Source organism: Phaseolus vulgaris, chromosome 10 (assembly GCF_000499845.2).
Source record: "Phaseolus vulgaris cultivar G19833 chromosome 10, P. vulgaris v2.0, whole genome shotgun sequence".
NCBI lineage: Eukaryota > Viridiplantae > Streptophyta > Magnoliopsida > Fabales > Fabaceae > Phaseolus > Phaseolus vulgaris.
The window spans coordinates 17,747,180-17,774,929 of NC_023750.2; the positions used below are offsets into that span (position 1 = coordinate 17,747,180).

At 37.2% G+C, this 27,750-nt stretch overlaps 2 protein-coding genes across 2 annotated transcripts; one reads left to right on the forward strand and one right to left on the reverse strand.

Annotated features, from left to right (window-relative positions):
- The first annotated feature begins 796 nt into the window (after positions 1–796).
- LOC137815864 (2-oxoglutarate-dependent dioxygenase 19-like) lies at positions 797–19,669 on the forward strand. Its single transcript, XM_068618977.1, has 8 exons — positions 797–1,047; positions 1,355–1,431; positions 8,864–9,010; positions 11,036–11,276; positions 12,271–12,286; positions 13,170–13,178; positions 18,738–18,787; positions 19,421–19,669. The coding sequence occupies exons 1-8, from the start codon at positions 811–813 to the stop codon at positions 19,667–19,669; spliced, it is 1,026 nt and encodes a 341-aa protein (XP_068475078.1). The 5' UTR covers positions 797–810.
- A 4,554-nt stretch (positions 19,670–24,223) lies between these two features.
- Positions 24,224–24,763, reverse strand: LOC137815870 (uncharacterized). The gene has a single exon (XM_068618983.1). It carries the CDS (start codon positions 24,761–24,763, stop codon positions 24,224–24,226), a length of 540 nt encoding a protein of 179 aa, XP_068475084.1.
- Positions 24,764–27,750: the final 2,987 nt, after the last annotated feature.

Sequence of the window (27,750 nt, forward strand, 5' to 3'; positions counted from 1 at the left end):
TGAACATACGATGGATATGAAGGAAAATTCATTCCACTACAGATTGCTGCACAGACTAAAGAAAAAGGCGAAATGTGAGAAAAAACATAGAGCATACCCAGAGAAGAAGAAATCCAAGAAAGGGTGAAATGTGTCTAGAGAAGAAGAAACCCAAGAAATGAAAATGCTTGAGAGAAACGAAAAGGCAACGAAATAAAGGCGGAATAGAAGTGAGAGAGTAAATGAGAGAAACCAAAATAAAAGAAAGAGAAAGGCGTAAATGAGAGGAGAGAGGGAGATGTGGGTGATAATAAAATGAGAATTTTGTGAAACGTGTAAGTTCTACGGCGTGCTACTTGTAAGTTCTACAGCGTGCCACTTGTCACTCCCAGAATGAGTTTCAGATTGCTATTTTTAGTTAAAATTTCAAATTTTTTCTAGTTGAATTTTTTTTTAGAACTTACCGTGAAAGTGCCTTCTATTTATATTATAGATTGATACTATGATATACATTGAAATTTTTAGCCTTTCTGAGTTTTCAATACTTTATTTAGAACATAAATCTAAATTGAATTTTACTCTATTAAAATTTATTAGAACAATGATATACATAACTTTTGGAGCAAATTGCTTTCTTAACCTTAAGAAAAACTAAAAAACATGTAACACATTTAATGGTAGTTGAGAAGTTGATATTAAATGCTAAGTTGGACAATCGTCGTAGTCTGTGTCGGTAGAGGAAATATATAGTTGCAGTGCTTATGCATCTCAGATATGATATAAGTTACTACCAAAGAATAGCTTCTCTTTCACTCTCAATCTTTGATTATAATGGCTGAAATAAGTTCCTTTGCATCCCAAATTCAGTCTTCTAAACCTATTTTCTCCAATGCTAATTTCTCAGAGCTTGCAGTGATAGAACATCTTCTTCATGCTGATCTTTACTCAGCCTGTGATGATGAAATACCCACTATTGATTACTCTCTTCTCTTCTCTGATAGCCCTAATCAGCAACTGCATGCCCTTCAATGCCTCCGTCATGCTTGCCTAGAATATGGCTTCTTCTATGTAAACTGTCTTTGCTCTTTCTTTTCTCTAATTTTTTTTTTATAATAAATAATTTTAATATCTAATTAACTATATATCAAGTATTTATCAATTTTAGAATTTAAATAACTTGTAACTAACTTTAATAGTTAATTAATTTTAACAAAAAATCTTCCTCCCAAAAACCTTGTTATACACTCACTCATTACAACAACTTGGTCCATCAAAAATCCGTGCAACTCCATACCAAGTAAAGCAAGCTGCATATTACAACATATATATATATATATATATATATACAGTTTCTCATTGTTTGATATGTATGCAGTTGGTAAACCATAGCATCCAAGATGGAGTATTTGACAATATATTAAATGGAGTTTCTGATTTCTTTGATCAAACAACATTGAATGAGAGTTTTTTTTTTCCTGTTTTTTTTTGCTACAACCAAATTTCTACTTACTCCACACTGCACTGTTGAAAATAAGAGTTGGAAGAATACAATCACTGTTACATCTATATCAGGGTATAAGCATGAGGGAAAGGGAAAGGAAAAGGGAGAGGGAAAGGGAGCAAGAGCGTTGGAGAAGGAATAGGGAAAGGGTACATCGAAGTAATTTTGAAGGACCTAAGGCAAATCTCCCGACAAAGAAGTCCTGGGTAGAGCACTCATCCACGTTCTTCTTCTCAAACTTCCCAGACAATCATGGGGAGTACGACATGTTCAGAGTTTTTCGTAAATGGGCCAGAGTGAAAGAGGTTTTTATCTCAAGACGTCTAAACAGGTGGGGAAGGAGGTTTGGCTTCGTGAGATTCTTTCCGGTCCCAAATGAAGCTAGTCTGGAGAAAAAGTTAGATGGGATTTTCATTGGAAGCTTTAAACTACATGTTAACCTTCCAAGGTATGGTAGAGCTGAGAAGGAGCATAAGTATGTGAAGTCTAGTTACGCTAGTAAGGAGTACAACAATACGAGCAGACCAAGGGATAAGAGGGAACAGATCGTCAGGGGGTTACGACGTGACAACTCTAATAGAGCCCTCTATCGGGGTGATCACCTAAAGCCTACACTCTTTTATGCTGAAGTGGTCCGCAATCCAGCACAGGGGAGTTGGAAAGGGCCAGTTTTTGAAACAACATCCAATACCCCGCCTTGGCTGATTACCAGTGCAGTCGGAAGGATGTCCCAGATGTCTCTTTTGAAAATCTGAAGGAAGAGTTCGTCAAAGGTGGTATGAGCAGAGTCAGATTGAGATTTGTGGGAGATAACTTGGTTCTTTTAACACCGAACAACAGTGAGAGGTTAGAAGAAATTATCTATCTAAACAAGGACTGGTTCGACTCCCTGTTTGTCTCTGTGGAACCATGGTCTGAGTCATATGTTGCAAGTCATAAAATAGTCTGGGTAAGGTGCTATGGTATCCCTCTATCATTATGGAACAAAGACTGTTTTTCGAAAGTAGTAAGTGAAGTAGCCTCCTTGGTAGAAGTCGACGAATCTACTCTGTTGTGGGAGAATCTGGAGTACGCTCGGTTGCAAGTGCGACTGCTAAAATCTGGTAAAGCAGAAATGATGAAGAGCCTCAGGATAAATGGCAAAATGTATAATGTGACCATTGTTGAAGAGGTTGTTACTCAAGAGAGAGGGGAATGTTGGTGCTCCCATGATCACTTAACCTCGTTCGATACTGTCTCCTCTACGGATACCTTGGTGGAGGAAACGTTTTTTTCTGGACGGTCCATACAGGGAGACGATGTATCCAATCACAGTGGTGTTAGGTGGAAGGCGGTGGCCGTGGCGGAAGAACAGGACCATCTTCAAGTGGAAACAAAGCGGAAGCTTTTGGAGGAAAAGGCTCATAGTGATAAGGGGTGTCAGGTCAAAAGTGACTTTCCTTTCACAAATGAGGTAAAGCGTGTGCAAGGCATTTCTAAAGGAGGTGCAGCCTTATCTGCGGCAAACCAAGTCAAAGCTGCATGTAAGGTAATCCAACAATCCTTGGATAACCTTTTAGATGGGGTCCAGGTGTGTAATTCTTGTTCAGTTGGGCCTAAGCAAGGGGTACCCCAAGGGGAAAACAGAAGTGTGTATAGTAAAAAGGCAAGTGAGGAGGGCCCAAACATGGTTAGTAATGGGATAACAGCCACACAACCTTGTAAATCGGACAAGGTCGTTGCCAGGTCATCTCCTCCTCCTTTCAATTTATGTGTGTTGGAGTCTGGTCATGGCATACACCGAGGAGCGACGTCACCAGTGGTTTCTGTCTCGGGTGTGCATCCATGTCATGCGGTCCATGAATGTAGCGAGGGAGTGGGCTCCTCTTCGGGTAGCTCAGACCCACAATCAAGCGGTAAATCCAGGCAGAGTTAGGAGGCGAACATAGAAGGATCTTTTGGGAGTTCAAAGGAATCTGATCGGATGGATATGGCTAGTAAATCTTCTCCGGTTCTACGTAGACTGCGGGACAATGGTCAGTCAGTTGCCCAACCGAAGTGGAGAACAAATGGTGGTGTAGGTTCCTCTCATCAAGGTGCAAACTCCTCTTCCAGGTTAAGTCATTGTTCTTTTGCAGAATCGTCCACTGACATTAACTTGCGTAACAATCGGATTAAGAATGAAGTGAAGGCTGCAGAATCTGTTAGAATTTGGGACTTTGGGCAAACTCTAGGAATGCAATGCTCAGGGAATGTAAGGAATGTTGTAGGGGAACTGGATTGTATGGAGGCAAGGGAAAATGAGACTAAAGAGGGGTCTCGGGTGGGAGGGCCAATGGACTTAGTATGATAATAGTCAACCTCAACATCAGAGGTTTGGGAGGGGGGGTCAAAGCAAGGTATCTGAATCACATTGTGTCAAAGGAGGGCGCTGAATTTCTCTGCTTGCAGGAGACAAAATCTTCCTCTTTTACAGAGGCCAGATGTTTCTCGTTATGGGGGAATTGCAACATTGGCTGGGTGTTCAATGCAGGAGTTAATGGGGCAGGGAGCTTAGTAACAATGTGGCACAAAGAAGCTTTCTCGTATGGCAGCCATATTATAGGTACTGGCTTTATCGCTATTGTCGGGTATCACGTTAAAGCAAAGTGCCAGTGTGTATTAGTAAATGTCTATGCAGGTGGCAATCTTAAAGATAAGGTAGAGGAGTGGGAAGCTTTGACGTTACTCAAGCAATCTCATGTTAATGTAGCTTGGGTCGTGTGTGGTGACTTTAATGCTGTCCGAAGGGAGGAAGAAAGGAAAGGGATTAGAGGTTGTTCTAGCCAAAAGAAGGAGATGGAAGGGTTCAACAGTTTCATTGATAACAATGCCTTAGAAGTACACTTGGTATAAGGCTAATGGCACAGCAAAAAGCAGATTAGATAGGTTTCTTGTCTCTGAAGAGTGGCTCCAGACTTGGCCAGCGTCCAAGCAATATTCACAACCTAGAACAGTATCGGACCACTGTGCCCTAGTCTTGAAATCTTGTAGTAGAGACTGGGGCACAAAACCGTTTAGGTCCCTTGATGTATGGCTTAAGGAACCTGGGTTTAAGGATATGGTGAAGGACAAATGGGAATCCTTTGAGGTGCAAGGTAATAGTATGTCTATCCTCAAAGATAAGCTTAAATTATTGAAGGCAGAGCTTAAAGCGTGGAACAGAGATGTTTTTGGCTGTGTGGAAACAAACAAACGTCGTATCATATCTGAAATTGAGGAGTTGGATGGTAAAGACGATGTTGAGGGTCTAGAGAAAGCTGGGAGGATGAGAAGGATGGAGTTACTTAGTCAACTGGGATTGGTTGACAAAAAACTTGACACCATATATAGGCAAAAAGCAAGAGCGAACTGGACCAAGCATGGTGACATGAACTCGAAATTTTTCCATAGTACCATCAGATGGAGAAGAATTAAGAATGAGGTCAAAGGGGTGGAAGTGGATTCACAATGGTGTGAGGATCCGCAGATTGTGCGTAGGGAAGCAAAGATGTTGTTCGAAAAGAGGTTCACGGCCACACAGGAAGTGGGTGTTAATCTGGGGTCAGTGGTGTTCAAATTTTTGCCTGTAGAGGTGAGTACAAATATGATTACTAGCTTCTCTGAGGAAGAAGTAAAGGAGGTTGTTTGGCAGTGTGGAGGATCAAAAAGCCCAGGCCCGGATGGCTTCAACTTTAATTTCATTCAGCATTGTTGGGATGTGGTTAAACCAGACATTATGGCTGCTATGCAATTTTTCCATGCTACTGGGTCTTTTCCAAAAGGGTGTAATGCGTCATTCATTGCTCTTGTACCCAAGGTAAGGGACCCTTCCTCGTTAGACCAGTTCAGACCCATCTCTCTTGTTGGAGTTATCTACAAGATTGTTACTAAAATCCTCTCAAGTCGTATGAAGAAAATTATGCCAATGATCATTGACGAGTGTCAGTTAGCTTTTCTAAGTGATAGAGGGCTCTTGGACAGTGTTGTTATGGCTAACGAAGTTCTTGAGGACATTAAGAGAAAGAAGAAGAGTGGGGTTTTCCTAAAGGTGGATTTTGAGAAGGCGTATGATTCTGTAAGGTGGAGCTTCCTGCTAGATATGCTGCGGAGGATGGGTTTCCATGATAGATGGCTTTCATGGGTCAAAGGGTGTCTGACTTCCTCCTCTGTATCTGTACTAGTTAATGGAAGCCCCTCGGAGGAGTTCAAACCATCTAGGGGTTTGAGGCAGGGTGATCCTCTGGCTCCTTTTCTGTTTCTAGTGGTAGCTGAAGGGTTAACATGGTTGGTGAGACAAGCACTGAGAATGGATCTGCTTAGGGGAGTTAAGGTGGGAAGGAATAGTATTGAATGTTGCCTGCTACAGTTCGTAGATGACACTCTTTTCATGTGTGAGGATTCCTTTGATAATATTTTCGCCATAAAAGCCATTCTCCGATGCTACGAATTGGCCTCAGGTTTAAAAGTCAACTTTCACAAGTCAAAGTTGGCTGGTATTGGAGTAGATAGTTTTGTCCTGAACACTTATGCTAAGACCCTGAATTGTAATACTATGAGGATTCCCTTTCAATATCTGGGAGTTGAAATAGGAGGAAACCCAAGGAAGAAATCGTTTTGGGAACCAGTAGTAAGGAAATTGGAAACCAGACTTAGCTCATGGAAAGGTAGATTATTATCTATGGCGGGTCGTATCTGTCTACTGAAATCTGTATTCACAGCCATTCCTTTATTCTATCTATTCGTTTTCAGAGCCCCGGTAGCAGTGTGTAATAAAATCAGCAGCATCCAAAAGAAATTTCTCTGGGATTGGGGAAGACAGAACAAGTCGATTTCCTGGGTTAGTTGGGACAATGTTTGCAAGCCCTTAGAGGAAGGAGGCCTAGGTGTGAAGGAGATAAGGAACTTTAACTCTGCCCTATTGTCAAAGTGGAAATGGCGACTTATGCATGGCGAGAGTGGTAAATGGAAAGTAATCCTTAACTCTAAATACGGCTCTGAATCAGATGTAAACCAGACTAGTCTAAAGTACCAATCTTGGTGGTGGAGGGACTTGGCCAAGATAGGGGGTGATGGGGTGGAAGAAGGATGGTTTAAAAAGGCTACTATGTGGAAGTTAGGCAATGGTGCTTCAGTGAGATTCTGGGAGGATGCGTGGTTATGCTCTACTAGTTTGAAAACTCTGTATCCCAGACTCTACTCCCTGTCCTGTGATCAAGGCAAGTCAGTGAGGGAGGTCGGGAGTTGGGAAGAGGACAGGTGGCGGTGGGAACTGTCCTGGAGAAGGGATAGGTTCGAGTGGGAATCTAGTATGGAATCAAATTTTTTCTCTATGTTGAATATGGGGACTGTGTGTGAGGAAGAAGAGGATCATCTCATCTGGAGTGGGGATCTGAATGGTGTCTTTTCGGTTAAGTCAGCTTATTCAATCTTGGCTAACCATCAACACCCCCGTATAAAGGAAGGGATATTCTGCAATCTCTGGCAAGCAAAAGCCATGCCAAAAGTGCTTGTCACAGCTTGGAGAATTCTTTTGGATAGAATTCCAACTAGAATTAATTTGAACAGGAGGGGGGTGCTGGTAAATTCAACCCTATGTGCGCTTTGTAATATGGTAGAAGAGTCTTCTCAACACCTCTTCTTGGACTGTATTATTGCCCAAGGTGTCTGGTCAAGGTGTTTCCGTTGGATAGGCATATTGGGGGCCCAAAACAGAGGCATTCAGAACCATATGGAGAATTTCAACCTTATTCACCTCACTAATAAACAGAACCGGGTTTGGTTAGGTGTATGGGCGACAATTGTCACTTGTATTTGGAATCAGCGAAATTTGGTGGTGTTTAAGGAAGGGATCCCCGATGCTGATGAAATTCTTCAAAGTGCTCAATTACAATCCTGGCTGTGGTTGAAACATAAAGTAGCTGGCTTCTCATATGCGTTCTCGGATTGGATTTTGTATCCGTACCAATGCCTCCTTGCTGTTCTGTAAGTGGGTCATCTGGTTGCCTTTGTAAATCTTCCAGTTTCTTGAAGGGGATGGGTTTGTGTAGTTTTTGTTCTTTGTAGACCAGTGTGGAATGTTGATGGTAGGAGGTGGCGGGTTATCTCAGGCTGCCTTGTTGTGCAATGGTTATTATTCATATTAATAGTACAGTGGTTTGTGATCTGTCTATATCAACAAAACAGCTAGTTTTTCTGTAGGCGAACTAGTACACACGTAGGAGGATGTGAGTGGCGCTCTCGGGTTGGGGTCTTTGTCTTCAAACACCTCATAAACCAGGTACTTTAGGTGTAGGATTTTCTACATGTTGCTGGCGCTGCTTGTGGCGTCCGAAGGTGTTCCAAAGATGAGTTGTAGATGCTGTCAGGAAGTTCCTAGGAGAACGGCGTTTAGGTAATTCGAGGAGTGCCAAGGGGGCTCCAAGGGTTGATTTTGCTTAAACCCTTCTTTTGTAAATGCCTCCTTTCGGGATCAACAACCATATTGTGATCTGTTTGCTTTGGTTCTGGGAAGCTCGGGTTAGGTAATCTTTGCTTTTTTGGGTTATAACACTGTTGCCTGCTGTTGTTTAAGAAGTGAGAGGTGAATTGTCTCTGCCAGTTTGGTGGAGGGGATTGTGTAGTGAGGACAGCAGAGTCCTAAGGCTATAAGGGTTAGGATGTTGGAGCATGGTTAATAGTTTGCCATCAGGTGCTGAGGGGCATATCCTGTATCTTCCTTTGGGGATGGCCTGTGCTACAGCTTATACTGATCCAACAAGGATATCAACTTGCATCAAAGGCCTCACGTACCAGATAACAGATTTTTTAGCTAACGTCGTTTGTAGTTTTGCAGGTAAAAAGGTGCCCTTTTTCAGAGTTGAAGTATGTCCTCTACACCAGTGTTTTACGCTTGCTGCTGGTGATCCATATTCTTAGGCTTCGGCTCTGCTCTCAATGAACAACAGGAACAGGGTGTCGGTGGTTGTTTGTGGGCTACTGTGTGTAATCTTGGTCTATGTTGTGTAGAGTGTTTAGTTTGCTTTTCCCCTGGTTTTATGGACATTAGTGGTGAATGTAGTTTTTTTGGTTTTTCATAGAGGGTGATACTAATGTCCATTGTGTACCTTTTGTAGATGCAGTGAAAGTTTTTGGTTTTGTAGGTTCCTTTTATCTTCGGGGTGTTAGGTAGGGTTCTTTTGAGGGCGTAGTAAGCCCTTCCCACCAGCTATCAGTGTTTAGAGGTTTACTGGTATAAGGTTCCATAGCTCTTGGTAGTATACATCTTACAACTGTCCCTGTTTGGGTCTTCTTTTGTTCTGTTCTGGTAAGTGTATAAAGGGTTGGGATACCCCTTTGTATCCCCTTAATTCTATTTCATTCTTTGCTGATAAAAAAAAAAACAACATTGAATGAGAGAAGGATCTACAGCAAAAGAAGTCCATCGGATAGAATCAGATGGGAACTAAACTCCTCCACTGGGGAAAACAGGGAATATCTGAAGGTTGTTGCGCATCCTCAATCTCATTTTCCTTCCAACCCATCTGGTTTCAGGTACATAATAACTACACAAAACCTATTTCTCTATCTCCCTTCATGTTCTAAGGTGTTTCATATTTTTTTTATTATCAAATAATTAAATAAAATTAAGAGGGATATTTAAGATATCTCCACCCTTATACATAATTCGATACCTTCAAAAAAGAGTTTCTGATGTACAAAACGAGCCAGGAAGAATAAAAAATAACCGTTTGCTGCTTAAAGGCATACAAAACTACACCCGCAAACATCCTGCCATTAGAATCTGGTAGAGAACCTCACCTTACTGTTTCTGAATTGGCCAACTCCTCAACACCCCAACACTCCAAAAGTATTTAAATTCAATATTTCTAAATAACTAAAGCTAAAGCTGTAGTAGAATACACATGTATCTCTTCAGCAGGATTCTTCATGTACCTGTGACTTTGGGCCTCAACCATATACTGTTCTTACTTAACTTCATAGTCTACCTTTCTCCACCAAACCTTGCACCCACTCAAACACACCCTATCAGTCTTACTGCACCATTTTAGCCTTTCTAAAATCTAGTTATCTCATTTATTCTTTTATTACACTTTTATAACCTTTCTAAAATCTAGTTATCTATAGTTATGTTAACATTTTCAAATTAATTGTTATTATTTTATTTACAAAATTATATAATTATCTATAATTTTATGTTTACTTCAAAATATAATTCATTGGTTCAATAAAGAAAAATATTACACCTTAATTCTGATAACTTTATCTTCATTCACTAAAATAGATTATATATATTATTTTTAGTTGAAGTGAATTACAATTATTTAGACCAACATTAATCAAGTTTATTTTTACAATGTTGATGGTTGAAGTGACTACAAGAAAATAATTCAATATAAATTAATTTTAGAGATAAAGATACATTGATTAAATTAAATATTATTTTATAGATTAAAAAAAATTAATGTATCTAAATTAGTTTCTATTATTATTAAATAATTTTTAAATTGGTATATAATATTATCTACCAAGATTTAAATAATTGATAGCTAAATCCTAGGTACTAATTAGATACAAATTTAAAAATTATTTATTAATAATAGAAACTAATTTAGATATCAATAATTTTTTTAATCTTTAAAATAGTATATAATTTAATTAATATAAAATTATTTATTTTTTATCTTTCAATTAATTTTTATTTAATAATTTTTTAATAATGTTTGTCTTGCGTATACTTAATGTCACGGCTATCTTTATCAAGGTTTCTTGTAAAAAACTTTAAGAAGATTTTAAACCTTCTTTAAGTGTTCTTTAAAAAAAATGTTCTTAATTCCGCAAAATAAAATAATACAATTTGTAAATTACTCTCCAGCATATATAAATTTAATGAGAAAGGTAGCTATCTTGGTTTAACTACTATGGCATTCCCTCTTCCATACACTACAAAAAAATCCGTATTATCTATGGATTTTTACCCACGTATCTGAGTCCGTAGGTAAATTTAGTATTATCTACGGATATTACCTACAAACAACATTACCTACGGACATTACCCACAGATTCTGAATCCGTAGGTATATTAATAATATTTAATATTTTAATAATATATAATAATATGAATAGTATTTAATAGTATTTAATAATATTAATAATATTTTATAATATTAATAATATTTAATATTTAATAATATTTAATATTTAATAATAGTTAATAATACTAAGAAAATATAATAATTTTAAGAATATTTATTAATATTAAGAATATTTAATAATATTAAGAAGTTATAATAATATTAAGAATATTTAAGAATATTTAATAATATTAAAAATATTTAACAATATTAATAATAATAATATTAAATATATGAATAATGTTATTAATTTTTATTTTATTAATTATATTAATATTGATAATTATACTCATAAGTATAATAATAATCATAATATGACAACAAAACTTGACTGATGTAATGGTTAAAGGTTCTATGGACATTCCTTAACATTAATTTCCTTAAAAATTCCCATGAAGTTGTTTTGGGTTATTTGGTGCATCAGCAAAATTTTAGAAGAATATGGCAAAGAAATGAGAAGGGTAGTAATTGGATTGGCGAGGACAGTGTCTAAAAGCTTAGGGTTTGAAGAACACTTTGTAGAGAAGGCATTGGAATTGAAGTCAGGGTTTGAGGTACTGGCCATGAACCTTTATCCCCCCAATGCCAAATCCAAGGGAGCTGTTGGCTTGCCATATTATTATTATTGGACTACTGTTTTGTTATTTGTTGGACTACGTGATTTGGTTGTAGATTATATAGCATGATTTTTTTTTATAAAGGTTAAAGCACACCTCTAATGTGTTAGTTAATTTATTTCATTCTTTGTGAAACAAATTTTTTTCCTCCATCATCTTTCTTTTAATGCCTTATTATTAATAAACATTTTTCCTCCTTCTCACCATTTGGCTTATGTTTTTAACATCAATCAATTGTAGATTTTAACCAATGGGATGTATAAGAGTCACATTCATCGAGTTATTGTTAACAACAATAAGGTGCAAAGGATATCTGTGGTTGGCCTTCATGGACCTTCACTGGACACATTGATCAACCCTAACACAAAGTTTGTTAATGAAAAACATTCAAAGAAATATCGTGAGATGACTTTTAAAGAATTCTTGAAAGTGAACGGGGATGATGAGGTTGATGTGCAATCATCACTTGAGCAAGCAAGATTATAGTGAAATTTGCATTTATGTTCTCACACACCAAAGATTAGTGTAAAATACATGCACATCATTATATTATGCTTCACTTAATATGTTATAATAAGGTGTGGATAATTTAAGTCTTCTCCCTTCTATTCTATACTTATCATATTCATATTTCTATTGTACTATCATTTCATCCGGGTATAAAGTAGTGTATGATTTTCTAAATAAATTTAAGCTCTTCATTATATATAGTTGGAAAATAAACTCTCAAAGAACTAGACTAGAAAGACAATATTATTTCTTTATCAACTAAAAAAGAATATAAACTAAAGGAGACACTAGGGGTGCTCAACCTATTTAAACACATCTATATTCTATTTACATAGTATATTAATTAGACTCTCAAAGTACTTCCATAAACATTTCAATCACATAATGCCCTAGCCTCGCTAGCATTGTCTTGATAATTACAATGCTTATTAGTTCCAAATACAAATTTTGCAGCTTCGTTAACAATGTAGTTCTAGCTTGTAATATGTGTCTTCCTATCCATGATATTGTTGCCAAACATATACACCATTAGAGTCATGATGCAAGGTGTGCATTTTAGAGGAGAGTTCCTCTTCCGAAACTTATCTTAGCTTGGTTGTGTTTTTTTTTTTAATCAGAAAAGAATCAATCAAATTATATAGGGTGCACTTTAGGGGTGCTCCAACCCTTATGCAATTCCAAAACAAACCTATCATAATCCCTCCCTACTGCATTCCATCATTAGTAATACATGAGGGACTTCAAAATCAATATTTAAAAGCTTCCTAAAAGACAAAGCAATTCATTTAAACATAACCAGAACTGTCAAATATTTTTCATCATTGTTGGCCATGCATGGGATTCCAAAATCCCTACTTCATTCCACATCTCTTTTGCGCCTTGAGATGGTGGAAAACCGCAATAGCAGTAGTAAAACTGTTGTTGTCAACTTTTCCAATAGTTGCAGCAGAAGAAATTGTGTTTCCTCTCCTTCAGAGTCCATTGGCACCCATCTCTGACAAACTTCTTCCTCTCCCTGCAATCTCCAAAAATAAACCAACAGTCCCTTGTTTTTTCACAGCTTTCCAGCAACAGTCTTCTATTCTCCAAAGCACCTTCATTCCATTGCCACCTTATTATGAGATAAATATACTTGAATCATATATAAGCCCTATCTTTTTCTTCATCGATGTCTTGATTCCCTTTCTTGATCTTCCCTGCAATGTGAATGACATCACTAACAATTTAAATCACATTCTAGTGATAGTTCTACAACCGTCGTTGATCGAGTCATTGTTGAAAATTGAGATTTTCAATAACAATTCAAACCATTGTCAAATATATCACCTACAACGATAATTCTTTGCAAAACCGTCCTCATATACACAATTCAAACTTTACAAATTATTTAATTACGACACCAATACTACAATTTTGATGTGGTGTTGGTAGGGGTAAGTGGTGACAACGACAACGGTGAGGAGTGTGAGTAGATCTAAAGACAATAGTGAGAGATTGAACTAGTGTAACTAACCAACAATAACAACAACATTGAGGTGTGGAAAGAAAATGAAGGAGTGACAATGTAGAAAAGTGAATGAGTGATGCAATAGGCGAAGTTAAGAATAAAATTATCTTTTACAACAACGAAGAATGAGGAGACAAGAATATGATGAAGAGTGGTGGTGACAAAGAAGGGAAAAACAAAGTGTTAGGATTCCAAGTGTGAGTTTGTCCCACATTGAGTAGAAATATGCATGAAGAGCAATATATAAAAAAAGAAGACCCACATACCCAATGACTTAAGGTTTCAGGTTGAAAGTTGTGTCTTGACGTTCTTATATGAAATGTTCATGGCTCATTGGTGTCAAATCATCCTCACATTTTCCAATAAAAATTCAACAAAATAGTGCGGTGAGCATCGAACATAAGAGTGGTTAAATCCTGTATTGTAAGGATTCCTTGTGTCGAAAGTTTTCCTGACAAGGAGTTTTAGGTAAGCGTGTCCCTTTGTGATAAAAATGGCGGTACAAGTGGTCATGTGAGAGGTTGTATTGTTATGATTCCTTCTATCGAAAGTCTTCCTGATACGGAGTTTCAGGTAAGTGTGTCCCGTTCTAATAAAAAAGATGGTACAAGTGGGTAACCACTTCTGCTTGTGCGGAAGTACCAATGTGGAAGAAACTTGCACTTGAAGGGGTGATTGTTAGGATTTCGAGTGTCAGTTTGTCCCACATTGAGTATGAATGTGCTTGAAGAGAAATACATAAGAAAGAAAACCCACATATTCCATGCCTTAAGGTTTTGGTTGAAAGTTCTGTCTTGACTTTCTGAAATTCTCATGCTCATTGATGTCAAGTCACCCCATTATTTTTGTTTTTTAATAAATCTCAAACCTGCATAAAATTTCCAATTCCAGAAAATCAAAATATTTAAAACCATAATTTAAATATGAAAAATACATACAACAAATTATAATATTATACAAAAAGTTTTGCTAATATATGAAAAAGTATGTCTTTCTAATGATTTATCTATCCTAAGGTGTTATACATGGTTACAAAATACTTTGACCATGTTGTTCTCACATACTTCAATGCTTCCGAATCTAGCGGGTGTTGGTCGTTGAACAACTGTGACATTTGAAATTTTTTGAATTAGTTCATGAATAATAAACTTCAAATTTTAAAGTGTTTATTGTATTGAGGTATTACCTGATCCCAACCTTTATTAATTGCAGCTTGCAAAATAGTCAACATCCACTGCATAACATAATAACCGCATTCATAATTTCCAGATTGCCTGTTGGACTGCATGTGAAAATAAATGTATTAAATGAATGAGTGAAACACATTAAATTGAGTGAACAAATGTACTTTAAACACCTTAAGGTACATCTAAGTGAGTTTTTGTGCGTTTGAACTTCTCCTCCCACACAACATATTATATCCAGAGTAAGCACTAAAATAATAAGATTTCATGTTAGAATACATAACATTATATAATGTATAAGTCATAATAAATATTAAATGAAACTGTCGTACCTATCTATAATGTTTTTAAAATAGGTAGGGGGTTTTTATGCAAGGAGTAAAACCATGGAGCGGTATGATCTTGAACAAATATGATCAATAGTTGCCAATGACGCTTATATAACAAATCAGTTAATTAGTTTCTCTTATTTCAATAATTTATTATAACTTATTTAATAAATAAGGACTTACTCTTGGATGTTCAGAGCAAAATAAATTTGTTTTCCACCATTCTTTAAGGCAGTGATGATGTATGTTTTTGTTTCCGACTTCTTGTTTCCAATTAATTGAATGACTTGAGGGTTTAAAAACCCATATATATTGTGTTTCCCCTCATCGATGCATAATCCAAAAAGATACCTAAATTTCAATAAGTTAGTACTAATATATTTAATAAATCAAAAGTATAAAGATTTTAATATTTGAACTTACTTCATCCATAATTGCATAACTGTTATGTTAATCTCTTGATCTCTGGATGCAAGGTCCTACAAATCAGACATGTGAATGTACAACGATAGATTACTATCCCTTCCAAAAACATTGGCATCCCATGGAACCTCTAAGACGGGTGTATCTAAAGTTGTAGCAACTTTCACCAATGCCACCACAGGATCATCATTGGAGAATATTTTCTTCTTTCACAAAGGCAGTTTTGTCTTAGGTTCCTGCTACTCATTAACAAACAAACAAATACTTAAATTAGTTAGAATGTAATATATTTGATATATAATTCTGTTAGTATTAGTGCAAAGATATACCATAGAGTCTATAGGTCTGACGAGATGTCTAGGCCAGGCAACGAAAGTATGTAATGTCTTTGCTACAATTGTGACCTCAGCAAAAGAACTGCAAGATCACCATAAAGGATCTTCTCCACCGTGACCTTCATGAAATTAGAAGGAAGAGGCACATTGTGTAACATTGTGACCCCTTCATAACATTTACCCAAGGCAATGAATAGGGTTAAAGAATTACACTCAACATATAACTCCATTGTCTAGTTGAGCCAAAGTCATCTCACGATAGATCAACCATCGAACAACTCCCTTTAGTGCTGAATTTCTTAATAGGAGGCGGAGGTGGTTGATCTTCTACCATAGTAGGTGGTTGCTGAGAGAGTCCTAAACCCTCCCACTGCTTTTTGAACTCCCTTTCCATTCGCACATTAAATTCTTCCATGAAGCTTTCTTTAAGCTCTTGAGTTACCTCGGTCTTTAACTGCTCACTTAATTGTAGTAAATACTCTTGGCTAGGTTGATTGGACGATTGTTCCTTGCTATGTGATGAAGGTCCAAAGTATGACCGAATCCCAACCCCATATCCAGCTACACGAACACATCCAGGGTGCTCAAGTTGTACGAGAGCAACATTAAGAATTTCATTGCGACCACATGGATTAAAAGTCTCCTTTGTTGATTGCTAAGCAAGAGAATCCTAAAACAAATGAAAAGAAATTGTCAAACTTCAACACAATGAATTTAAAATAACACAAAGAAAACATATTTCTTACAATTCGTTCAACTGTTTGTTCTGTAGACTTAGAACTCCATGTCCCTGATGGGTTTATACGAGCACCCTTCTACATCTCATGTCGGGGTGGTGGGGATGGAGGCCTAAAAGAATCTATATTATTCATTTCCTCAATGGAAGTAGAACGTGCTTTAATCTTTTCTTCAAACATCTTCTGCTCTAACAACTTATAACCACCACAGGACAATAAATGTGGGGTATCATTATGTGCCTGACTGGCTTTTACTTTGTTCTGAACCTCCTATCATAACATTCATTGATAGTACAAAATAACATCGCATGCAATCAGAAAGATTCATTCTTAAACGCATCAAACACATCAACCCCTTCATTCCACAATAACTTCAAATCTTCAATCAATGGATTAAGATAAACATCTATGTCATTTACAGGTTGTTTTGGACGAGATAACATCATGTATTTACGCTTCATACACAAAGCAGGAGGTAAGTTGTAAATCACTAACAAAATGGGCCATGAACTATGATTACTACTTAAATTTCCAAAGGATCATTCCATCAGTTGCCAATCCAAGTCTTAAGTTTCTTGATTCTTTTCCAAATTCTGGAAATTCTTTATCAATCTTCTTCCACTGCAAAGAATCAGTTGGATGACAAAGTAGTCGATCACATTTTCTATTATTTGCATGTCACCTAAGGTTTTTAGCATCATCTGTATTTGCAAACAAACGCTTAAGCCTTGGAATTATTGGAAGATACCAAACAACCTTAGCACGAGGACCTTCCTTTTTGAATTCATCAATTTCATCATTCTGACCAACTTTAACCTTATAACGTGACAAACCACACCTGGGACATCTTCTTAAATCTTCGTACTCATTTCTGTACAAAATACAATCTTTAAGACATGAATGTATTTTTCTATACTCCATACCCATTGGACAAAGTATTTTTTTTGCCTCATAATTTCGATTGGGTAAATTTCCTTCTGGAAGCATGTCCTTAAGCAGTTGGAGCAATTCTGTAAAGCTTTTGTCAGTAACCTTAACACTGTTGATAATCGTGTGAAGTTAGTTGAACCAAGATACAAAGGAGTTTATGCGTCATTAGACATATTTTCGAAAACTGCATTAGCAAAAGATTATGCTCCCACATCACGAATCATGTCTTCTAATCTATCGTCCACTGAGAAATCAACTTCCTCTAAAGCTCTGCGCACAGTTGGCAAGTCAAATAATTCACCATGCCAAGTCCATGTTGTATAATTTTTCAAAAATCCATCACACAAAAGATGTTCTCTAATTTCGGAAACACTCAATATCCTTCCATTCAAACAATTGACACAAAGACACTTTATTTTTACTCCATTATAATTACTAATGGAATAATGTTGCGCAAATTGTAAGAATTCTTCAATCCCTTTTTCGTAAGCATCACTTATCCTTGGTGTATTAATCCAACTCCGATCCATAGAATTGGTAAGCTAAGAAAATCAAAATCAAAATTGGCGAAAGTCGGACACCTCCGGACTCAGAATCAGTACATTCATCAGGTAAAAACAATATCTAATATAAATCAAAATTGTCGAAGGTCTGACACATTCGGACTCAGAATCACAACATTCAATACATTTAAACAATATATAAAAACAATATATAACAATTATTAATTAATAAATATCTAAATAAAAATTAATATATTATTAAATAAATAAATAAATACTAACTTGGAAATGGAGCGAAACAAGAGTAATAGAGAAGTTGGTGCCTTTCCGCGGGAATGCAGAAATGTTGGCGCGAAGGCTTATAAGGCAACGACGGAGTCGTGCGGTGACAAGGTCGTGCGGCGATCACGAGGAGCACGCGTGCTAAAGTTACGAGCGAAGGACCCACGCAACATCCACAATGGCAGCGCGCGGAGGACCCACGGGCGGGGCGGAGCCATAGTGAAGAAGCTCCGCAGGTGCGACGCGAAGACAACCTACGATGTGGGGCTGGCCAGTTGTGACGAGGCACGACAGCTGCGGTGCGAGGCAAGGAAGGACGACGGTGACGAGCAACGACAGGTTCAGACTAAGCGGAGAGAGGGCGTTGTCCAAGCGGAGACAGGTGCAAGTAGTGGCGACCGGTGTGGCGAGCTCAAGGACGATGGCACAAAACCCTTTGGAAAAGTGAAAAACAATGAAAAGAAGAAGTGAAGAATAGAGAAGATGCGCTGAAGCATAAATTTGAAATCTAAGGAGAAACAAAGACGGTTCCATAAGGAACCGTCATGATAAGTCTTTTAGCAGGTTATAAAGACGGTTCCCTTAGGAACCGTCATGATATGTCCCACTTATGAAGACGGTTCCAGTAGGAACCGTCGTGATATGTCCATGTTTCAAGTTTTAAAGACGGTTCCGTCGTGATATATCTAACTTATTTACAAAATTGCCACCGTTTTTTTTACAACGATGGTTATTTATAAATCGTCTTTCTTTGGAGTCGTTAATGAAGTTTTTTGTACTAGTGATGTCATTCTCATCCAACTTTGTGATCAAGTTGAGGTACTTTTATTCAAATTATTTTCTCCATAAAATAGTTTGTATGTTTTATATATAGTTGATTTTATTTTTTAGGTATCTTCTTATTGTGAGAACAATGTATAACTAGTTTCCCTTTCCCTTTCGGACGACTTTTGAGGTTGTAACAAATTACTTTTTTTATTATAGTGTTTCTTCCGGCATCTTAATAAATTTCTCCTTATACTCAATTATTTTTTGAACATACTGTTTTACCCATTTTAAAAATGACTTATGGATTGTTCGTTTCGAATTGTTTTTGACACATACTTTCCGGAACACATTTTATGAATTTTGGATTTATTTTTCTGGAAATCCTAAAAATATGTTATGGAAAGAATATTCCATAATGATTTTTTGTCTTTTGGATTTCTTATTATGGAAACATCTTTTGCTTACAGAACACCCTATTCCAGAATCACCCAAAACTGTCAAGGGTAATTTTGATATTTCGAAGAATGTAGGGGTGCAAGAAGAAACACTCTTGTTATTATTGGACTATTGTTTTGTTATTTGTTGGACTAGATGATTGGGTTGACATTAGTAACATGTTCTTTTTGTATAAGGGTTGAAGCACACCTCTTAATTTTGTTAGTTTTTAACATCAATCAATTGTAGATCTTAACCAATGGGATGTATAAGAGTCACATCCATCGAGTTATTATTGGCAACAATAAGGTGCAAAGGATATCTCTCATTGGCATTCATGGACCTTCACTGGACAGATTAATCAGCCCTAGCACGAAGTTTGTTGATGAAAAACACCCAAAGCAATATCGTGAGATGACCTTTAAAGAATTCGTGGAAGTGAATGGGTATGATGAGGTTGATGTGAAATCATCACTTGAGCAAGCAAGATTAGTGTGAAATTTGCATTTAAGTTCTCACACACCAAATATTAGTGCAAAATACATGCATATCATTATATCATGCTTCACTTAATATGCTATAATAGAGTGTGGATAATTTACGTCTTCTCCGTTGTATTCTATACTTATCATATTCATATTTCCATTTTACTATCATTTCATTCAGGTAGAAAACAGTGTATGATTTTCTAAATAAATTTTAGTGTTTCATTATATATAGTTGGAAAATAAACTCTCAAAGGAACTAGACTAGAAAGAGAATATTATTTCTTTATCAACTAAAAAAGAATATAAACTAAAGGAGACACTAAGAGTGCTCAACCTATTTAAACACATCTATATTCTATGTTAATTAGACTCTCAAAGTACTTCCATAAACATTTCAATCACATAAGGCCCTAGCCCTGCTAACATTGTCTTGATAATTACAATACCTATTAGTTTCAGATACAAATTTTCCAGCTTAGTTAAGAATCTAGTTCTAGCTTGTAATATGTGTCTTCCTATCCATGATATTGTTGTTGCCAAACATATACACCATTAGACTCATGATGCAAGGTTTGCATTTTAGAGGAGAGTTCCTCTTCCCAAAAGGGTCATTTACGATAGCATCTCAATTTTCTCTATCAATTCATTCAACAAAGATTTTCATTCTAACATTCCATAATTGATAATTAAGTCCACAGAACAAAGGTGATATGTTTATTGAAGAACCCTCCCCAAAGGGTAGTTTTTCAGCCATTTTAAAAAGTTTTTAAGATCGAAACTTGAGTAACTTTCAAGAACTCAGCTCATGATCCCAATTGTTAGAATTAGAGGCCTTAAACAAGAGGGGGGTGAATTATTTTTAAAAGATTTTTGCGAAGATTGAAGGTAGAGTGAAGGACTATGAAGAATCAATCAATTAGAAAATTGTTCAGCCAAAAAGAAAACAATTTTTAGTTTGATTCCAGAAAATCAACCGGTTGTTTTTTGCGAAACAATCAGTTGTTTATACCAGCAAGGATAGAGAGTAAGGATAGAGAGATTTACACAAGATGTTTATAATGGTTCACTCTTAACCAAGAGCTACATCCATTCCCCAGCTAACCACTGAGAATTCACTATGTAATCAAACATAGATTACACAACACACACCAAGAGTGATGATCTTGAATCCTTCAAGAACACACACCACTCTTTGGCAAACCACACAGTTTTCGGAATAACCCTCTGAAACTGCACCACACAGAATTACAATGTCAAAGAAAGAAGGGAACAAAATACACATCTGTCTACTTTTTATGAGTTGGTTGGAACAATGGGGTTCCAAGAAGGTGATATTGGATATGTTCATTTCCTTTATTGTTAGCTAGTAAAGCTAAAGAATGACTTAAGTCGTATCCAAATCAGAGCCTCACTAGTTAGAAAGATGTAGAGAAGAAGTTCTTACAAATATTTTTTCGACTCTCTTGTTACATCAAAGCCAAGTCTGATATTTCTACGTTCAGACAAGGACGGGATGAACCATTTTGCGAAGCTTTGGAGATATTTAAGGTGATGTTGAGAAGATGTCTAAATCATGGATTTGAGGATATTGCACAGTTGGACATCTTTTACAATGGGTTCAAACCAGATACAAAGATGATTTTGGATGCAGCAGCTGATGGTACAATGATGATTGTCGATCTTGAACAAGCAACAAAAGTTATTGATGCATTAGTTTCAATCAATTATCAATCTCAATATGATAGACAATTTGTTCAAAAGAAAGGGTTCCTTGAGCTTACTACTCCAGATGCAATTCTAGCTTAGAATAAAATTTTGACACAACGGATTGAGGCATTAACTACACAAATGTCTAAATTGTCGCAACAATTACATTTGTTGTTGTCTTCTCAAAGTCAAACTCAAGTAATGAAGTGTGATTTTTGTGGAGGAGACCATCCTAATGGTCATTGTTCTTATCAAAATAATTCATCTGAAGCAAAAGTCAACTATATGAGTAATAAAGGAAGGCAATGTGGTTTCTCCAACAACAACAATTATCAGAATAATATGTCTCAAGATTGGAGAAGCAATCATAACTAAGGTTTTGGGTAGAAATAAGATGTTGGTCCATCCAACACACAAGCCCCTTATCAGCAAAAACCACTTTATCCTTCAATTCACGAGAGAACAAGCAAATTGGAGGATACCTTAGAGACATCCTCAGAGGAATACAAAAGTTTCAATCAGAAGTTGTCCGTTTTTTGTCGGCTTGGCCCAGGCAATGTGCGTCGCATCCGCTAGCCGAAGAAAATGTTCATTTGTTTTTGCGATTTTTCGTGGGATTGTTGGCCCACGTAAATCCGACGCTTAGGCGTCAATATTTTCCTATTCCCGTCCGTTTTTGGCCGACGAAACATCATGTTTTTCTTGTAGTGAAATTGATACAAGGATTAAGCAGGGATGAGGAAGAACACCAAAAAAATGAGGAAATAAAGAGATGGAAAAGTGACCACAGATAGAATAAAAACAACCTTTAAGAATAAAGAAAAGGCAAGAGCCAAGAATATGCACACTACTCTCTCCCAGTCTCGTGGGATATATAATATCTCTTGAAAAATCATTTGTCCTAATAAACGGCTATTCAGAACATACTGAAAAGGCATAACAAAAAATGTTCAATCCAATTCTCACAAAAGACAAAAAAGTAAGAGATCCTTCTAGATATAGTCATTTAATAAAGTGGGCCTAGATACCCTTCTAATTGGTTTGGTAGTTGTGAGTCCAGTATTAGTAGAAGCTTATTTTGTGTTTGTAACATCAATCCTTAGCTCTCACTCCACCACATTTTGTTTCTCCATCAGTACGAGTATCAGTGATAAAACTGCAAGCCAAGACTAGTGTCAATGTGATGCATATCTAAATCTCTTGCACCGGTTCACTCTCAGGGGAATGCTTGGCCATTATTCCAAGTAAAGGTTTTATGAAAAAGATAGCTAAGAGGACAAAAGCAACAACACAAAGTATGACTCATAAGAAACAAGAGGGGATGAGTTAGAGCCAGAGAGAGTTATGGCAAGAGCAAGTAGTATCCATGCTGCAACATCATTCACAGTAGCTGCTGACATTGCTATGCGACCAGCATCAGTTGTGAGGAGTTTGATATTGTCCTTTGTTATTTGGTATGTATTTCCGAACCTTTTATTTTTTTCTTGTAAGACTATAATATTATTGAATTTGGAGATTATACTCCCAGTAATACATCTTTTCGATATGACTTTCAACCACATAATTAGAAGTTGTTTTAGTGTTTTATTTTTAGGAATGAAGCAAACGAAAAGTGTGATTATGTCTTGGAGTGTTATAGAAAGAGAAAAGTGATTAGGTGTGAAATGAAAAGAAGTTGAGGAGGCAAAGGAAGAAAAGTTAGGTGAGGAGAAAAGTTGAGGTGCAGTAGTCAAAGATGAAGTTGTTTTTATGAATGATGATGAGATCTTAAAAAGAAGGCGCATTGATAGCAGGAGCATTTGATGGCCCAATGCATGGCCAAAACAATGAGTCACATGGAAATATAGGGCATAAAAGCAAACAAGAAAGCAATTAGGGCATGGGGTGGGGTCTTTTAACCTACATAATTCATTTTCACCTTCATCCCCTACCTTCCTTCAACCTTCTCATTCTCTGTTATTCAACTTTTATTTCTGAGCCATCTCTCACAAACAGATTGCTACCCGCCACCATGATGGGAGACTATTTTGATATATTGAAACGGTAGGTTGGCAGATTAACAAATTCAATTACATTGTTTTGTATATTTTAATATTCATTGTTGTTCTCAATAAAACAGTGCCCACATAAATTAATGGAAAAATACATTTATAAATTATCATAAATTTCGATTCCTAAAATGGCAATTACATGACATTATTATATATAAGAATTGTTTATATATATATATATATATATATATATATATATATATATATAAAGAACCGATTTTAACGATTCTTTGTGTGATAATTGAAGAATTCATTTTAAATTCTAAAGTCTTATATCTTTGATGTAAAAAACATGATGACAATTTTAAATTAAATAAACAATCATATTGCAACTGATATAGCTACGTAAGAGTTGAGTGAAGAGAAAAACGTGATTTTTTTTTTGACAAGGAAAGAATAAAATTAACTTAAGAGGGTGTTCCAACCTTATAAAAAACCAACAACCACATAAAAACATTCAATGCACGGTTAAGGTTGGTGCATAAATAAGCATTAGGAAGAGAAAAACGTGATATAGGGTAATTATAATGATTTTTTTTTATCGGGAATAAAAAATTAATAAATAAATAAGAACCACTTCATGGATGGTTCAACCCTTATACACGGTACCCAACTACTGATACCTGCTTAAAACCTCCAAAACTTACCTTGTCCTTGCTACATCTAACACACTCAAGTGATTAACCTCATGCACAACATAGGTTCTAAATACCAATCTGAAAAGGAAAACGAAGCTGACCTGAAATTTAAAGAGACCCAAGACCAAACCTTTACTTGCACCAAAGAAAATACTTCTGACACATCTATCACTCCTCTTTTGAAATAATGTTATTCCTGTGATTCCATATTTCGCTAACCACCTCGACCCAAATTGTGTTCCATACACTGTTAACCGTCTCTGAAGCAGGGCTCATCCTAAATTGATCAAAGTTATTCTTCGTCTCAAAGTGTGGCACGACCAGAACCCCAAGCCATCTATAGCATAAACACCAAACTTGCCGGGCAAAACTGCAATCGAAGAACAAATGTGTGCAAGTTTCTTCCTCCTTCCCACATAAACTACACATCAAGCTATCCACCAATACCCCTCTTCTACTCAGATTTACCCTAGTAGCAAGCTTGTTTTCCATCAACCTCCAGGCTATAAGCACTGCAGAGGGCACTGCCTTGCACCTCCACAACTTACAAAAAATCGGCGAAGAGTTCGCCTCAAAATCCTTCCTGACAAGATTGTGGGCAGAATTGACTGAAAAAGTTTGGAAACCTCCCTCCTTCGAAATCCAACTATCCAACTCTCCCGAGGCAACCCGAGCCTTAAGCAGATGCTGACTCAACTGATTCGCCATCGACTTCTCCCACTCAAAAAACGGTCTTCTCCAAGCTAGCTGCCAAACCCAAACTCCGTTCGACCAAAAACCAAGGTCCGTCAGCTTTGCATCTTTGGTAGAACTAATAGAGAACAATCTTGGGAAGGCATTCTTCAAGGGCTCGCCGTTCTGCCAACTGTCCTTCCAGAAATAAATATCCTTCCTGTCACCAACTTTCCACTTGAAACCATCTTCAAAATTTCTACCCAACCCTCCGAAGACCACACCTCTTTCAAATCTTTCCACCAGAGGGAGCACCTCCTACCTTTTCCTTCCTCTCCCAAAATTCTCCACCCTCCGTATTTAGAAAAGATAATGTTCTTCCAAAGGCCGCCCTCGACCGATCCCAGCCTCCAAATCCACTTCCCCAATAAAGCTAGGTTGAACAACTTTAAATCCATAATCCCAAGCCCCCCAAACTCGCGAGGCTTACAAACCAATCTCCAGGAAGCCCACACAATCTTCCTTCCTTCTGCACCCCACCCCTAGAGAAAATTTCTTTGTATCCTAATCAGCTTTCTTGCCACCCCCGAAGGCAGTTTGAATAATGACATAAAGAATAGCGGAATAGAAGAGAGCATGGACTTAATCAAACATATCCTCCTAGCCATCGTCAAACATCTTCCCTTCCACCTGCTTAATCTAGCCTGAACTTTCTCAATCACCAATTTCCAAAAGTCGCCTCGCTTATGACTCCCACCTACTGGCATACCCAAATAAATAAAAGGAGCAACCATCGTATCACAGTTAAGAATAGTTGCGAACTACTGAAGCACTACCTGGTCCAGCCCCCTCCCACCAATCCTACTCTTCGCGAAATTAACCCTTAACCCGGAAGAGAACTCAAAACATTGCAAAATCGCCTTAATGTTAAATACACTTTTGGTATTTGCTTCGTAGAAGAACAAAGTATCATTTGCATATTGTAACATATTTACCTTTACTTTATCTTTTCCAACCTCCAAACTATCAATCGACTTCTTTTCTTCTGCTACCCTTGCCACCCCAGCTAGCCCTTCTGCCACAATGAGGAAGAGAAAAGGAGCAAGTGGGTCACCCTGTCGGAGACCCTTTCAAGGAAAGAACTCCCCAGTTGGACTCCCATTAACAAGGACTGAAACTGAAGCCGACTCTAAACAACCCTTTATCCACCGAATCCAGCGGTCACAGAATCCCAAACTCTTAAGCATATAAAATATGAAATCCCAATTCACCGAGTCATAAGCCTTCTCATAATCGACTTTGAAGAACACGCAACTCTTCCTCTTTCTCTTGTATTCTTCCAGAACCTCATTCGCAACTAGCACACTATCCAATAAACCTCTTCCTTATAGAAAAGCCGACTGTCTATCATCTATAATTTTTCCAATCACCTTTTTCAATTGCAAGGAGAGCGCTTTAGAGATGATCTTGTACAAGCAACCTACTAATGAAATAGGTCTAAATTCCCCTAGCTGTTGAGGATTTTCTACTTTTGGTATCAAACAAAGAAACGACGCATTCGAACCTCTCGACCATTTGCCATAACCTGCGAAATCCTTTACTGTCGCCAGCACGTCCTTCTTTAGGATATCCCAACAAGATTTTATAAAACCATCAGGGTCGCGACTCTTTAAACTATCACACCCCCAAATCGATGCTCTCACCTCTTCTTTTGAAAAATCACTAGTTAGCATCTCATTGTCGGTTTCTGATATGGAATTGAATTCAACCTTATCCAGTCTGACCTGGCAAGCGTCATTCCTAGCGAACTTCTCTTCAAAAGACTCACAAACCTTATTCTTTACCTCCTCCTTATTGTCACACCATGTGCTATTGACAAAAATCTCGTGCAACTGATTCCTTGCCCTCCTCCATTTTACCGAAGAGTGGAAGAACTTTGTATTGAGGTTCCCCTGCTTAATCCAACTCTGTCTTGCTTTCTGAAATTAAATCGCCTCTTCTTTAGACTTGGAAACTGAAAGCTTAGCAAAGAGGGACGTTCTCTCTTCCCTTTCTGTCTCATCTAACCCGTCTTCGTCATCTCGAATGTCTAATTCGTCTAACCTCTGTTGTATTTCCTTGCTAGTCTGATTCACATCACCGAAGACTTCCTTGTTCATACCTTTAAGTCTGCTTTTAACTTTTTTAGCTTTTCTTTAAACACAAAGATTCCTCTTCCCTCCACCTTGTAAGGACTCCAACTCGACCTCACGAACTCTTTAAACCTGCTATCTTTTTACCACACGTCCAAACACCTAAAAGGTTTCAGACCCCAATCCACTGAGACTTCCTTCAGGATAATTGCACAATGATCCGAGATTGACCTACTTAAAACGAACTGTTGGTTGTTAGGCTAGAAATCCAGTCATTCCTTAGATACTAACACCCTGTCTATTCTGCTTTTAACTAGACCGTTGGGTTTGAACCATGTAAACTTTTGGCCCACCAATGGAATGTCTAACAATTCTGATCTTTCGATGAAATCATTGAAACCCTTTATTTCTCTAAAGTAGTCAGAATTTGAAATCGCACTCTTCTTTTCCTCCTTCCTTCTAATGGAATTAAAATTCCCAATAACACACCAAGCCTTTGAGAGTTGACCCTATCTGAAACCACCTACCATGTTCCACATCTCTTTCTTTTCCCTTAGAGAGCCAGAACAGTAGATATTCACAATAGTTACGTGTGCTCCATTGCCTCTCTTCCAAAACTCCTCTAACACAATATAGTTTCTCCCATTTACAAATCTGGATAATTGAAACGACTTATTACTCCACATCGTAAGCACACCCCCTGCGCTATTTATAGCTTTGTTTTCCACCCATTCTACTTCGTTGGTTCCCCAAAGTAGACACACCTTCTCCCTACTAAAATCCGAACACTTTGTCTCCTGTAAACACACCATATCCACCTGTTCTCTGCTGATCAAATCCCTTACATAATTCCTTTTTAAGACACCTCCTACCCCTGATATTCAGACTAAC